This window comes from Camarhynchus parvulus, chromosome 6, assembly GCF_901933205.1.
Source record: "Camarhynchus parvulus chromosome 6, STF_HiC, whole genome shotgun sequence".
Lineage (NCBI taxonomy): Eukaryota > Metazoa > Chordata > Aves > Passeriformes > Thraupidae > Camarhynchus > Camarhynchus parvulus.
Window position 1 is genome coordinate 32,893,422 of NC_044576.1, and position 12,183 is coordinate 32,905,604.

Here is a 12,183-nt window from a genome sequence, read left to right on the forward strand (position 1 = left end):
GCCAGGGCCAGGCAAACCCCCTGAAACCTTCCCTGGTACCTTCTCCAGGCCACTGCTCTGGGTTGATTTATTTTTGTGTGTGATCCCATGATCATGAGGTGTCTGTGCCCAGTTATTCCAATGCTGGTTTCAGTATTTTCTGGGATTTCTGGATTAATGTGGAGTTATGCTGATTCATACAGAGTTTCCACCAAACACACTGTATCGCTCCGTATCTCGCCAAACCTCAGGAGTACTACACAGTTTCCTCTGATTTTTGCACTAATCAATAGCGAACAAAATTTTACATAAACCTTATTTTTAGATTCTCCTTTAGCTAATGAGGGAAAGTTTTATCTGCTTCTCCTCCTTGTTTTCACCTGTGGCCAGTGTGTATCCCACAGGAGGAAACATTTCAGTGTCTTTGATTCATTTCCCTAAAAAAGAGTGCCCAAGCAAACAGAAAAAGGATCAGGAGTTATTCCTTAGCCAGTCAGTGCAGGTACAGTTGCAGCTCAGTGAAGTAGCAGCTGTCAGAACCATCCCTGGCAGCAAATCAGCCCAGAAACTCTTACAGAGATACCATGGAAAAGACAAGCTGCCAAGTGTACACAAAAATGAATGTACAGTTAATTCTCTAACAGGGTAACCCACAATTTATTTTGTGGATGAATATTTTTGGGGTGTTTTTCATAGCTTTTAATTTTAGGATTTTCTTCTGAAAATTGCTGCTGTGATTATTTTGTGCTTAAACTTGATTGCCAGCCACTTCACCAACTGGAGGCTTCTTTGGGTTGGGTTTCTCTTTTATTTTTATGGGTTTTTTTCCACTTTGGCATCTTTCTTTTTCCTGTAACAAATGTGCCTGATGTTAGTTGGCAAGCAGCAGCTTTTTAGTAGCTTCTGCTACTGAGCAGAAAAATATCAGCTGTGTGAAGCTGATGCTGTAGATTTGTGTGCTCAGAGCAGTAAAAGCAGCTTTATGGGGTGGTGATCAATCAGTTTGGGGTGTGGATCTGCTGCTGTTGCTTGCTTGGAGTCCTTGGGTCTCTCCATGCAAATCATCCTTGCTCCTTCTCTTTTTTCCCCATGGAAGATAAACATCTCATTACAAAGAACATGGAACATATTCAGAAATAATTCTGTGTGCTGTACTCATATTTTTGTGTGAAGTGATGAGATCTGTTGAGTATTTGAAAATATTTTCTGGTTTTTTTTAGTAAAGGAAGATCAGTTATCCTAATGTACCTAACTATTTTAACGTTTTTACATTTTTTCAGGTTGTAGAAAGAAATCTTTAGTAGGTAGGAATAAATCCCAGCAGTTTCATAATTGTGGTTTTTTTACACAACAGGTCTGTGGGTGACTTTGAAACTTCTTCCAGGAGATATCCATCAGATTAGGAAAGAGTTTCCACACTTAGTGGACAGGTCAACAGCAGTGGCTCGGAAAATGGGCTTTCCTGAGATTATCATGCCTGGTAAGGCACTTAATTAATGCTGCTTTGTTATATTTTAACCTGCTTTAAATGTCTGTATGTATGGGAGGTTTTGGAGGAAAAAATAATTACAGATGAATTTGAGGTATGGTATGCATTAAAAAAAAAGAAATCATCAAAAGTTAAAAATAATGAAAAATGAATGTGAAATACTTTGGTAATACGTGCATCAATAAATAAAGCTCCCACCCCCATCAAGAAGACAGGAAACCCCAGTGAGAGTGGAAATTCTCCCTTTTTTTCCCAGTTAAAAAGAATGTACACAAAGTACGCACTTTGTATTATCCCCATAGCAAGGGCATATGTAAAACTTCTCTCCTGTGCTGAATCCAAAGCAGATTTTTGAGGCACAGGCTTGATTTAGAGATAGCAGCTCTCTTAGGGTTTGTACCAGATCTGGATAATGCATTTGAAAGAGAGCCACATCGTTTTGTAAAAATACATGTATTCTGTGCATGTTCAGGTGTTTACAGAAAACCAAAAGCCGTGAAAACCAACTGAAAAACGTGGTGCTTCTCAAAATGAAAACTGCCATGAGCGAGGGCAGAACCTGCAGTGTCCTTTGCAGATTGATGACTCTGGGGGATCCATGAGATGTTTCCAGAGCCCACCCCAGTTCCAGGTCTCCCTGTGGCTGCTGGCAGATGTCTGTCAGATGTTTTACAGTCTCCTCTACAAGTGGGAGTGCCCCAGCACCTTGTTTGCATCCTGTGCTGGCTCATAAAATTATTGGAAATCCCTTGTTTCCCCAGTTCATTGTCAAAGTTTCACTTGAACTGGGGTGGAGCTGAGGAGCATTTTGAGCCATAAATCTAAATACATCCCCCAGGCCAGCAAAACCATCAAACCTCTTCCTGCTGTAACAAATTAGAGACCTCCTGTAGGCTGTTAAAATATTTTAAATTGCAAAATACCTTTGTATGGGATAAATGTGTTGAAATTTTTTCTTTCAAGCGAATACTGAAAGAAGTTGTGTAAAAATAAAATAAATGAAAATGCGGTGTTTGAAATGTTCTGCCATTGTTTCTGTGTGTCCTTGGTTTCCCAAGTGCTTGGGTTTCTTGTGAGAATTGTGGGTTATTTTGTGCTTTGCTTTCCCTTGTAGGAGATGTTAGAAATGACATCTATGTCACCTTGGTGCAGGGAGATTTTGACAAAGGCAGTAAAACCACAGCAAAGAATGTGGAAGTCACAGTGTCTGTTTATGATGAAGATGGCAAGAGATTAGAGGTATTAAAGTATTTAATGTCTGGGGGCTTTTTGATTTTGATACATATCATGTTAAGCCTTTTCAACAGCTGTATTTGTCAGCTTAAGGTCCCAGGTTTTATTTTCAACCAAACTTTTGTCATCATTAAATACATCTTGCCTTATCCATGCATGCATTTTGGTACCAGTTTCATGAGGAGCATTCTCTCTTATTCTGACCTACTTCACTGATTTATTTTTTGTTTATTTGACTGCAAAAGTGGAGTTTAAATGACATAAATGTTTCCCCTTCTGTTTGTTTTTGCAGAGTGTTATTTTTCCTGGTGCTGGTGATGAAGCCATCTCAGAATACAAGTCAGTGATCTATTACCAAGTAAAGCAGCCTCGCTGGTTTGAGACTGTGAAGGTATTTAAACTGTTAAAATAACTTCTCTGGGTGTTAATGTGCCATTAATACAGCTTCCAGTGGGAAAGAAAAGTGGGAAAATGCAGTGCCTGTGTTCAGCAGGGCAAGGAATAGCTCAGCTAAGAAAGGCTTTGACTTTTATTGCATATTGAATTTTATTTCGGCCATTGTTCAGGATGACTGGTGTGGGGACACTGCAGCAGCTCTTCAGGAATGGTTTGCTCTCTTTCCATGAAGCTGTCCTAGAGGAGAGCAGGATATTAAGGCTAAAACACATTTGCCATAGTGTTGGACTCATCAGTGGGGAGCTGGTTGTGCTTTAAGCCTGTTCATTTTGCTGGAGTAATAACCTTTCCACCGCCACTTTTGGAGATTGCAAACCTGGAATCCTTTCAGTCTGTCTGTGAGCAGGGGCTGTGTGCTCACAAGGGCCTTGCAGCTGCTCCCCACACCAGAATTTTCACTCCAAAGGTGCCTTATTGTGTCTGTAGAGTGAAAAGGGCTGTTGGAATGGCAGAGGATGGATGTGCTGCTGGGATTGTCACTCACTGATCATTTGGATGATATCTGGATGGGGTTGGGGGAGGCTGAAGGTGCTGCCCTGATCATTTCCTTCTCCTCCCCTTGTGTTGGACTCATCACTGTTTGGGTTGTGCTTTAAGCCTTCTCATTTTGCTGGGGTAATAACATTTCCACTGCCACGTTTGGAGGTTGATGGTGGCTTTCTGGAATCCATTCATCTCTGCAGCAGTGGGAGCAGGGGCTGTGTGCTCACAAGGGCCTTGCAGCTGCTCCGCACTCCAGAATTTTCACTCCAAAGGTGCCTTGTCGTGCCTGTAGAGAGAAAGGATGGATGTGCTGCTGGGATTGTCACTCACTGATCATTTGGAAGATGTCTGGATGGGGTTGGGGGAGGCTGAAGGTGCTGCCCTGACCATTTCCTTCTCCTCTCCCACTGCCAGGTTGCCATCCCCATCGAGGACGTGAACCGCAGCCACCTGAGGTTCACCTTCCGCCACAGATCCTCCCAGGACTGTGAGTAACTCAGCCTCTCCTTCATGGCTCAGGTTCAGCTTTTCTATGTTTCCCATTCTGTGCTGCTTTAGTGTGTGGATCTGAGCTTCACATCAGGGGATGGTGAGCTCTGTGCACAGAGCAGGGAGACAAAACAATTCCTGCTCCAGCTGGGCACCAAGGACAAATGATCCAAATCTCAGCCCAGGAGCACAAACACCGTGGGCTGGAGAGAGAAAAACAAGCAGGGTGGGACTGCAGGGGCTAAAGCTGGAATGGGACAATGAACTGCAAGGTGCAAATGGAGCAGAACTGATCCCAGTGACAGACCCCGTGCCCGGCCGTGCATTTTGGGGCCATTTTGGTTCATCTTGGGTGCAGCCCTGGCTGGGCTCTGGTGCTGCCCAAGGTGGGTCCATGGAGGAGATCCTTGGAATCAATCCCTGCTTTATTCTGTGACTCTGTCCAGCCTCTGCTCTAGGTCAACCTTCACAAGGCACCATCCTTGGGAATTCCTGGAGCAGGGATGCCATTCCCATATTCCGAGTCCAGAGCTGATCATTGCCTTTGCTTTTCGTGCAGGATTAAATTTGTGACACTTTGTGATATCTCAGCGCCTTTTTCCTGTTACATCTTCCTCACTCTTACCTATCCTGATTGAGTTTTTCCTTCCCTGCCCAGTTTTTTTCCCCTGAGGGAATAAATGGAATTTTTTACTAGGTTACTAATGGAGTAAAGCTTTTCATTAATAACTCAGAGGGTTGTGGTATTCTGTATCTTGGAGATAGGGAGTAATAAAGATCTTCAACAAATGGGAATGAGAAAGTCTACTGTTGGCTTAGCATCAGGAATTGAAGACTTTGGGATTAAGAAAATTAATAAAATAATCTAGACAATGATACTTTTTAAGGAAAACAATGTTCCAAAATTCAGTGTCATTATTATCAGAATTCTGATTGTGTGCTAAAAATTATCAGAGTCAGAGATGTTATTAGAATGACTCAAATATTTAGGTTGGCCACAGCCTAAATATTTCAAAGAGGTCTCTCCTAAATATTAACAAGAGCCCCTTCCAGGGCTTTCTCCCAGGCTCCTTGGGCTGCCTCAAGGTGATGACACTTTCCTTCTGGCTTTACTTCTCTGCTTCCTTTGTGATCTCCCCTTCATCTCTTGCTTTGTTGTTTTAAACTTTTGCCAACAGATTTGACCAAGAAGAAGCTGAATGCATTTTTATTAGTTCCTGTTGGCTGCAGAATGGGTCAGCTTTCAAAATACTGAGGCACTTCATCTGCATTTATGGATCCAGTTTTTGTTTTGCTTCTAATGTTCCCCTTGCAAATGTCTGTCCTCAGGGCTCTGTGCTCTGATGAGATCCTCAGTGCTGGTGTTTAATCTTTATTCCAGCTCCCAAACGCTGCCATTCTTCTAAAAACCTGGGCTTTCTCAATGCATCACATTTCTGTTTTGTTTTTAAAATTTGCCTTTATAAAGCTTTCCAAAAAGAACAGACAGAATATGGAAATAAGAAGCATCTGGTTATTGTTGATGTATTCATTTGGCTTTTTTTTTTTTTGGTTCTGTCTTGCTTTTAGAAGACTTCTCCAGTTTTTTTATACACTTAATTTACATGAGAATTTTTGCTGTGGTCCCTCACTGACAGGTTGTCCATGTTTGTGAGATTTAGGTGTCCTGACTGTAGAAATAATTATGTAGTGATTTTTTTCTTTTTTTTTTTTTTTTTTTTTTTGGTAACAGCTAAAGACAAATCTGAGAAAATATTTGCTCTGGCATTTGTGAAGCTCATGAGATATGATGGGACAACTCTGAGGGATGGAGAGCACGACCTTATAGTTTACAAGGTAGAATTTTGACTTCCCAGCAGGGAAGCTCCACTGACTGACTTCTGGGGAATTCTGTTCCAGAATTACATTGGAAAATGTGTTTTGAACTCTGCTGTTGAATCAAACTAAGCAGCAAGTCCTGAGCAGTTGGTTTATATGAGAGATTGAGTGTTAAACCTTTAGTATGTTGTAATTTCAGCAGGATTTGTTGTTGAGTTTTTTGTGTGTTGGGAAAAATGAATTCTGTAGCCTTTTAATTAAGCCATTTTGGCTTTAATGTAGCCAGGTTAGTGCTAGATTAGTGTTGTTAAAGATGCATTTGATAGCTCCAAACCTTAGAAAATCCAGTAAAAAGGTTAAAATTTTCTTGTTACCAAGGTTTTGACAGCACATTTCCCCCTGCTGTGTTTCAAACATCCCTGTAGGCAGAGGCCAAGAAGCTGGAGGATGCCTCGACCTATCTGAGTCTGCCATCCACAAAGATTGAGCTGGAGGAGAAGGGACACTCAGCCACAGGCAAGAGCATGCAGAACCTTGGGAGCTGCACCATCAGCAAGGACTCCTTCCAGATTTCCACCCTGGTGTGTTCAACAAAGCTTACCCAGAACGGTGAGTGCCCAGAGCTGCCAGAGCTGCTGCTCCTCACAGCAACACACAGCTGTGTGCTGGCTCTGCTGCCTTCTCCATCCCCGTTCCACGTGGCTGTTTGCTGGGTTGGGTTGTGTGGGTGAGTGTGTGAACCATCCCAAGCTTTTCTCTGTTTTGCTCCAGAGCAGTTGATGTCCCTGAAAAAGCCAGAACAATCCAGGTGAAGTGGAACCAGGGATATTGTTTCCCATGTAGTTGAGGCCCTTCCGCTGAAATGCACTGAAACAGGCTCTGTGGCATTTCACTTTTCTCTGAAAAATAGCACTGAGGGAGGGGATGAGTTTGCTCTCAAGAGCAGGTAGTATCAGAGCTCTGCTCCAAACATGCTGGTTTGTTATTCCAAGGTGCAATATCCGTATCTCAGGGCTGGGGACAGCTCAGGTGTTCTCTCCTGTGTGCAGAAGGGGTGTTGGGGAGGATGGAGGTCACCCTCACGTTCCCACACCTTCCCAGGAGTGGCCTTGGCTCTGTGTGTTCCTTTCCAACCTTGCAGTCCCTCATTTGTCCTGTTTGTCAGCTGGCTGAGTGCATCCCAAGGCCGTGGGAGGCTGGTGGCAGCCACCAAAGGAAACCTTTGCCATTTGCAGCCCGTGCCCTGTGTGTGACTCCGTGCCGGTTGCCATGGAGCCATCCCTTGTTCTCCTGGCTGCTCCAGCAGCGAGTGGGGAGTGTGGGAGGGTCATTCCATGGGGACTGAGTCATGGCAGGGAGCTGCTGTGACTCAGGAAGGGCTGTGGGAGCTGGGTGGGGACACTGCCACATGCAGAGTCCCCTCTGCCCGGGAGGATGTCCCTGCTCACTGTGTGCTGCTTTCCCGTGGCTCTCCCAGCTCATGCCGGGTGTTTCACATGCAGAGCGCATCAGATCCACTGCAGTCTGGCAGCCTTGGAGCCTGGCAGGGTGTTCAGCTAAAACACTGGGATGTGCTGGGAGGATTTCCCAGCAAAGATGGGCGCACAGAAAATGAGGAAATGAGCTGCAGTGCAAAGGACCAAAACCAGGCCAAAACTAAGGTCACAGATGTTGCAAAAGCAGGGGGAAAAAGTCAAGGAGGAAGACACAACTTGGAGGGGAAGATATGAGGGACATAGCATGGATACTTCAAAAAAAAAATCTTCAGCAGCAGCACAGTGGGGCTGGGGCTTGGAGAGCAGAATCCAACATCTGGAATTGGGCTGGGGCTTGGAGAGCAGGATCCAACATCTGGAATGAAACTGGGGCTGGGGCTTGGAGAGCAGAATCCAACATCTGGAATTGGGCTGGGGCTTGGAGAGCAGGATCCAACATCTGGAATGAAACTGGGGCTGGGGCTTGGAGAGCAGGATCCAACATCTGGAATTGGGCTGGGGCTTGGAGAGCAGGATCCAACATCTGGAATGAAACTGGGGCTTGGAGAGCAGGATCCAACATCTGGAATGAAACTGGGGCTGGGGCTTGGGAGAGCAGGATCCAACATCTGGAATGAAACTGGGGCTGGGGCTTGGGAGAGCAGGATCCAACATCTGGAATGAAACTGGGGCTGGGGCTTGGAGAGCAGGATCCAGCATCTGGAATGAAACTGGGGCTGGGGCTTGGGAGAGCAGGATCCAACATCTGGAATGAAACTGGGGCTGGGGCTTGGAGAGCAGGATCCAGCATCTGGAATGAAACTGCTTTTTGTTGGAAAATTGCTGCTGTTTTTCCCTTCCGCCTTCCCTAGTGCTTGTTAGTAGTTAAAAGTGTTTCCCAGTGATCAATATATTGATGTGGCTTTCACAGAACTGCTATTAAAATTAAGCCTGAGCATTGTTTGGTGCTTGATTTACATATTGTTTGCTTTGAAGGCCTGATCTTTATTTAATGCTGCTGTTAATTATGCTGTCTGGGAAACTTTTCCTCGGAGTTGCCAAAGTCTTTTCTCTCTCTTCAAAGTACTGTGACATTATTAAGCAAGATCACCATGTCTCATTGAGCAGGAAAGAAACAAAACACAACAATCATCATTAAATTCCTCCCTCAAGTATCAGTTTTCATCTAAAAGTTGGCAGTGATTTTCAGATGGTGATTTCTGAAGCTGATTTTAAGCTTTGTAAAATGGTTGGTTAATATTCTTCCTTTAACTTTCTTAACAAGTAAATTAAAATTCGGTATTATCCTCACTTACAAAAACGTTGGGCAAAAGGATATTTTTCTCCTTTTGGTTACCTGTAATAGATCTTTCTTTACCCTCCATAACTGTCTTAGCACCGGCTTTAAAACTTATTTTTAGTAATTCTGAAAGTATGTGAATAAGTCATCTGGCTTTTTCTGTGGTGTTTGATGGTGCAGAGATTTTTTTGTGTCTGAGCACTTAGAACACTCCCTTGCCTTCAGTTCTCTAGGAGCTGTGAGTTTTTAATATTGCTTTTCCATCAGTAATCAATGTCCATAGCTTGGAAAAGTCTTCAAAATAACAAACTTGGTCACTGCTGAGACTTGGAGAGGGAGTGATGGTGTGAGGTGTCTTCTCAGGTTAACACTTGACCAGTTTTTAGTGGTTTGAGCAGAATTTATTAAAGCAGGACATTCCCTGGCCTTTTCCTGGATTTTGCAATTAATTTTGAGGAAGAAGACGACATAAGACAATGAGGAGGAGCAGAAACCCTCAGTGCCTGTGGAAGGAAATGCTCCTGGAGCCTCTTCCCAGACTTCCAGGGTGTCCTTTTATTATCAGGGTGATGGGAACAGAACTGGAATTGCATTAATGGCTTGCTGGGAAAATATTTAGTTATCAAGAGGCAGAGCTGGCTATGCTGTCCCTATGGATTTGCTGTTGGAAGCATCCAGGGCACCTCAAAAGCTTATTCCAAGAATTTCTATTGTCTCTTCTGCCTGAAGGACTCAATTCTTTGGATAATAGTGGCTGTTCCTTCACTGGAGTCAGGACTTGGAGGAATCAGGGAGACCAGGATTCTGGAGAGCACTTGGGAGGAATTTGACTTAGCACAGTTGATAATTAAAAAAATCCCAACACACACATAGGACAAATTGAAGTGCTATAGTGGCATAAAAGTGAAGATGTAAGCACAGAATTAAAATAAAAAATCACACAGACTGGAAAATGAAATGTTTCAGTCAAGAAGGCAGAGAATTTCAAAGAATAGATGGGAATTTAGTTAGAGGGGGAATATTCTCTAACTGAATTCAGTGGCTGGGCTTTGAGAAAAGTTTAGGTGTTTCTGTAGGGGAAGCTTTTGCATAGATCCAGGTTAAGGAAAGCAGGAACTTGGGGTGGTTCCTTCCACTTGTTAAACACCCTGCAAAAGAACAATCTTCATGTGCAATCCACAGAATAATAATTCACATTAATAAAGCCAAGTTGCTGCTGGGGACTTTGCAGTCTGGGTGTTTGTTTAAACCTTTTGCAGTGGGAAATCACAGAATCCCAGACTGGTTTGGGTTGGAAGTGACCTTAATGATCATTCAGTGCCACCCCTGCCATGGCAGGGACACCTTCCACTGATGCACATGGCTCCAGCCTGGCCTTGGGCACTCCAGGGACCCAGGGGCAGCCACAGCTGCTCTGGGCACCCTCATTCTCTCTCTCCTCTGATGTTTTCTAACCTCAAATTTCACTTGACCTAGGCTTACTCCATCATTCCTGTTTCCTGTAGGCTGAAATCCTGTTTTACATGCTTTTTCTGCATTATTTTCCACACAGCCCCGTGCAGAGAGTGGGATTAGTGCCTGCCTGCTGCTTTGCTGGGGTTAATTAATGCTTGCATTACCAGCCAGTGCCCATTTGTCCATAGCCTGTGAGTTATTTTTCCCTTTCAGCTGGCCTGCACTGACATTTTGTGCTCACAAATGTATATTCATTTAGCATTTGCTCTGCCATCACGCTGCAGTCCACGTGGGTTTGTTTTCTTGGGGCAATCCATGATGCTGTTCAGAGCTCGTCTGTGGGCTGGCTTTTGTTCACATCATTTCTTCTGTCAGGCTGATGCCTTGTTAGAAGTCAGACTGCAGCCAAATTCAGGGGTGGAAAGCTGATATAAATACATCCATGAAACACTTTGGATAACTCATGGAGGCATCTTTGCTTTGCTTCCAGAAGCAATTTTTTTTTTTTTTGTTAATACTGAGTTTCTAAGACTTTGGGTTCAGGCTATAGACTTCTTGTAGGATGTATTAAAAGGAATGGAGGACTTGGATTCAAGTCTTTTAAAGCTTTAATGTAGTAAAACTCTCTTGATTTCTCCTCACAAAGAGATGATGAGAAGGCTTGGTTTGAGTGCTGCTCAGAGGGGACTCTTTCCAAGGAGTACTGTAGTGCTTTCCACTAGAAGTAATTTCATTTATTACTTAAAATGAAAGGTTTTTGAGAAAAGCATAGCAGCTGCTTTCAGTCTCTGCAGATAATTTCCACAATAAACTGCAGATTCATGCCTTGCTAAATGTTGTGTTGGTTGCTTTGAAAGCCTGAATAGCAAAGAGGTGAGGGGGTACTTGTTGGGAGGAAGTGCCTGCTTTGAGTGATTTTGGGCAGAATTCACACAGTATGAGTTATATGGGGAGGTGGGCCAGGGGCTAAACTGAAGGTAGTGAGTCTCTAAATTAGCCCTAAAATCACTGAAGGTAGTCAGTCTCTAAATTAGCCATAAAATCATTGAAGTTGGAGAAGACTTTTAGATCATCATGTTCAGTTTGTTGTTGAAGGCTTCTCCTGAGCAGGAGTTCCTGGGACTTCTGTTTTGTGCTGAAAACTGACTTTACATGGGGAAGAGCCTTCCCCTGAGGCTGCTTTGGCAAAGGAGGGAGGAGTATGGGCTTTGGGGTTCGTGGGCAGTGCTGGGTTTGGGCTCTGTGGGTTCCAGGGCTGCGGTTTGGGCTCTGTGGGTTCCAGGGCTGGGGTTTGGGCTCTGTGTGGGTTGCAGGGCTGGGGTTTGGGCTCTGTGGGTTCCAGGGCTGGGGTTTTGGGGTCTGTGGGTTCCAGGGCTGGGGTTTGGGGTCTGTGGGTTCCAGGGTTGGTATTTGCCAGGGAGCTGCTGCTCTGCAGGGAAACCCCAGTGGGAGCTCCTCCCCAGGAGATTTCCCTGAAGGAAGCTTTGCAATGACAGATGGAGAGAGATGGCCTCCTGCATTCCCTTCTTGATCAGGGCATGCTGAAGTGACACCAGCTTCAGGCAGGTGCAGGATTTGGGGATGGCACCATTGGCATGATCTGGGCTGTGCCCTCAGAGAGCAGCCCAGCAGCGTGGGCACTGGCAGATATTCATCAGCCAGCTTTCCCCCACTCTCAGTTAGTTTGCAACTCTTTGTGCTTCATTTTGTGCTTTATTTTCTTTTCAGTTGATGCAGGGAGAGCAGAGAAGCTGGAGCCATTAATGCTGGGAGAGTCACTGCCCTGTAGATTCAACTGTGTTGGTGGCTGACTAATTTCATTTTGGCATTTTTTTCTAAACACACAACTGTTGTGTACAGCAAATGAAAAACCCAGGGACCAGGCTTCCTTGGCCTAGATTTTCCTGCTGATATTTCAAAAGCTGGCTGCTTTTCTGACAAGCCTTTCAGAGTTCTGTCAGGGCAGAGGGATTGTCCCAGCTTTCTGCAGTGTCAGAGGGTACCAG

General features: G+C 44.4%; 1 protein-coding gene across 3 annotated transcripts in view; it reads left to right on the plus strand.

Moving 5' to 3' along the window:
- DOCK1 (dedicator of cytokinesis 1) overlaps nucleotides 1-12,183 on the plus strand; it is a 271,608-nt gene that overhangs the window by 44,244 nt on the left and 215,181 nt on the right. For all 3 annotated transcript variants that reach the window (XM_030951476.1, XM_030951475.1, XM_030951477.1), the window contains exons 13-18: nucleotides 1,334-1,459; nucleotides 2,583-2,707; nucleotides 2,994-3,092; nucleotides 4,055-4,127; nucleotides 5,862-5,965; nucleotides 6,373-6,556. In XM_030951476.1, the coding sequence (XP_030807336.1) occupies nucleotides 1,334-1,459; nucleotides 2,583-2,707; nucleotides 2,994-3,092; nucleotides 4,055-4,127; nucleotides 5,862-5,965; nucleotides 6,373-6,556 (711 nt within the window). The remainder of the gene's footprint in view (nucleotides 1-1,333; nucleotides 1,460-2,582; nucleotides 2,708-2,993; nucleotides 3,093-4,054; nucleotides 4,128-5,861; nucleotides 5,966-6,372; nucleotides 6,557-12,183) is intronic.